At 42.3% G+C, this 2115-nt stretch overlaps 1 protein-coding gene across 1 annotated transcript in view; it reads left to right on the top strand.

Moving 5' to 3' along the window:
• EXT1 (exostosin glycosyltransferase 1) overlaps nt 1-2115 on the top strand; it is a gene marked incomplete at its 5' end in the record, with an annotated part of 24308 nt that overhangs the window by 10835 nt on the left and 11358 nt on the right. The window contains 2 exons of the mRNA XM_010140084.1: nt 133-265; nt 1608-1726. Coding sequence (XP_010138386.1) covers nt 133-265; nt 1608-1726 — 252 coding nt within the window. The remainder of the gene's footprint in view (nt 1-132; nt 266-1607; nt 1727-2115) is intronic.

Raw genomic sequence — 2115 nt, 5'->3', positions numbered from 1 at the left:
GGAATGGCTAGTAATTTGTGTGCTTCAGCTTTTTGCAAAATGGGTGATGATTCCAGTCAGCTGGAGTCCCTGAAGCTTCTTCCAGTGACTATTATAGTCTATTTAAAAATCATTGCCTCTCTTGTTTTCCAGATTATTCAGGACAGAATATTTAAGCACATATCACGTAACAGCTTAATATGGAACAAACATCCTGGAGGGTTATTTGTACTGCCACAGTATTCCTCATATCTGGGAGATTTTCCTTATTACTATGCTAATCTTGGTGAGTGAATCCTTGCAATAATCTACTGGTGTTTGGAATTTTTAGTGGAAATTTGGAATTTCCACTAGAATCTAGCATGAATCTAGAATCTTTCACTAGCATGTGCCAAGTGACTTACCATTCATTTCTAGTTAATGATGCCTTTCGTTTATCCTGTCTCAGTCTTCCCTGCCCACTGTAGACTGGAAAGTCTCTGACTCATCAACATGCATCATGTGTCTCTAGCTTGCAAAGATTGTTTTAAAGAAATCTATGTCCCTTCATACTTTCCAGTTGCCAGTAATTAATACCTGAGTTGCTGACTCATTTATGGCCCAAGGGGACATAAGAGGAATAGCCTTTTGCTTTCTTTGTTTATTTGTGCTTGGCAAATTGGAAAAGTGGTAATTTACCCATGACACTTGTTATTGGAGTGCATAGTTGATATGGATTTATTCTCCATCCTATGTCTTCATATAGATCCCGCTAGGAGGAATGAATAGGACTTAAGTTCGTGGCTTCTTCCTGAAGCAGAGCTGAAATTACAAGTTCTGCACGGGAATGTGCCTGCAGGCTGAAGTGATCCGGCTTATCAGACTGCTGCTACTTTTGGCTCAGCCTGTACTGTCCCGCATGTGTGGATCTGTACTGCTCACCTGCTAAAAATTCACAGTTAAAAAGGGAGAGGAAGGTTTCTGTGTGAATTTTGATGAAAAACAACTATGACCCCACACAGATGAATTTAGATAAGGTTGAGAGCAGTAATGAACTAGAGATGCCAGTAGGATCTGTTATTTCACACAAAAAAGGAAATCGTGGTTAGACAAAAGTATCAGAATGGAAGGCAAGGATGCAAGCAGAATTATCAGCTCAGGAGGTAACTGAAGATGCCTGTGGATGGGGATCAACCCAGAAAGAGCAGAAGTCTGACAGAGGCTTTAATGGAACTGAGGAAACTGAACAAGCTTCTGGAGGTTGTAGTGACTATCTGCAGAAAACAAGCATCCAGGCAGCACAGAGCCCATGTCAAGAAAGACGTTTGATTGAACAAACTCAATGTCAATATTATCTGTGGGGCAAATTGGATGAAAGGAAGAGATTGCAGGAAATCTGTGGAAACAGTGAGTAAGAAAAGGCAGTAATTGTGTTGGAGTCAGGGTTTTCAGAGGGTGTGGGAGTTAAAGGGAAGTGTGATCTCCTCTGAAGCATCTGGTATCCTAGTATCTGAGACGAAAGGAGGTGGTCTAGAAAAACATGGCAAAGTTTTTATTAAGTGCAGATTAATTTTCCATCCCCAGAGTCCTTTAATCTGTATTACCAGAGGCAATTTTGTCTTTACTGAGCACCTATTTCTTCACTTCAGGTCTGAAGCCTCTTTCCACATTCACTGCTGTTATCCACGCAGTAACTCCCCTGGTTTCCCAATCTCAGCCTGTGCTGAAACTCCTTGTTGCTGTAGCCAAGTCCCAGTACTGTGCACAGGTAAGCAGCATTGTTTGACTGTCAGTCACAGTGGAGACCAGACCAGGAGCGATGACTTCAGATCTTCTCAGTTCCTGTTTCAACCCTCTGTTCCAGTTCTAATGTTTCTTTTTTCTGAGATGTCTACTGTCTGTGACCTGCATGCATGGGAAACGAAAATTCCAAGTATAGTGGGAGTGGAATAGGGACAGTAATTAAACCCCTTTGTTTCATGAGGCAGGTAAAATAATGACTGTGCTTTGAAGATCAGGATTGTGTGTCACGCAAACTGCAGAAGGATGTCCGTGCCTCAAGAGCTGCTACGTGATCTTCCTTCCTCCCGCTGTGGCTCTTAGTCTCGGCAGTGCCAGGATTTTGGCTTCTCTAAAAGAAACCCTGGGGAGTTCAGC

This window comes from Buceros rhinoceros, unplaced genomic scaffold (genome assembly GCF_000710305.1).
Source record: "Buceros rhinoceros silvestris isolate BGI_N320 unplaced genomic scaffold, ASM71030v1 scaffold2997, whole genome shotgun sequence".
In the NCBI taxonomy this organism is placed as follows: domain Eukaryota; kingdom Metazoa; phylum Chordata; class Aves; order Bucerotiformes; family Bucerotidae; genus Buceros; species Buceros rhinoceros.
Note: the sequence above shows the minus strand (reverse complement) of the source record. Positions and strands in the feature narration are given on the sequence as shown.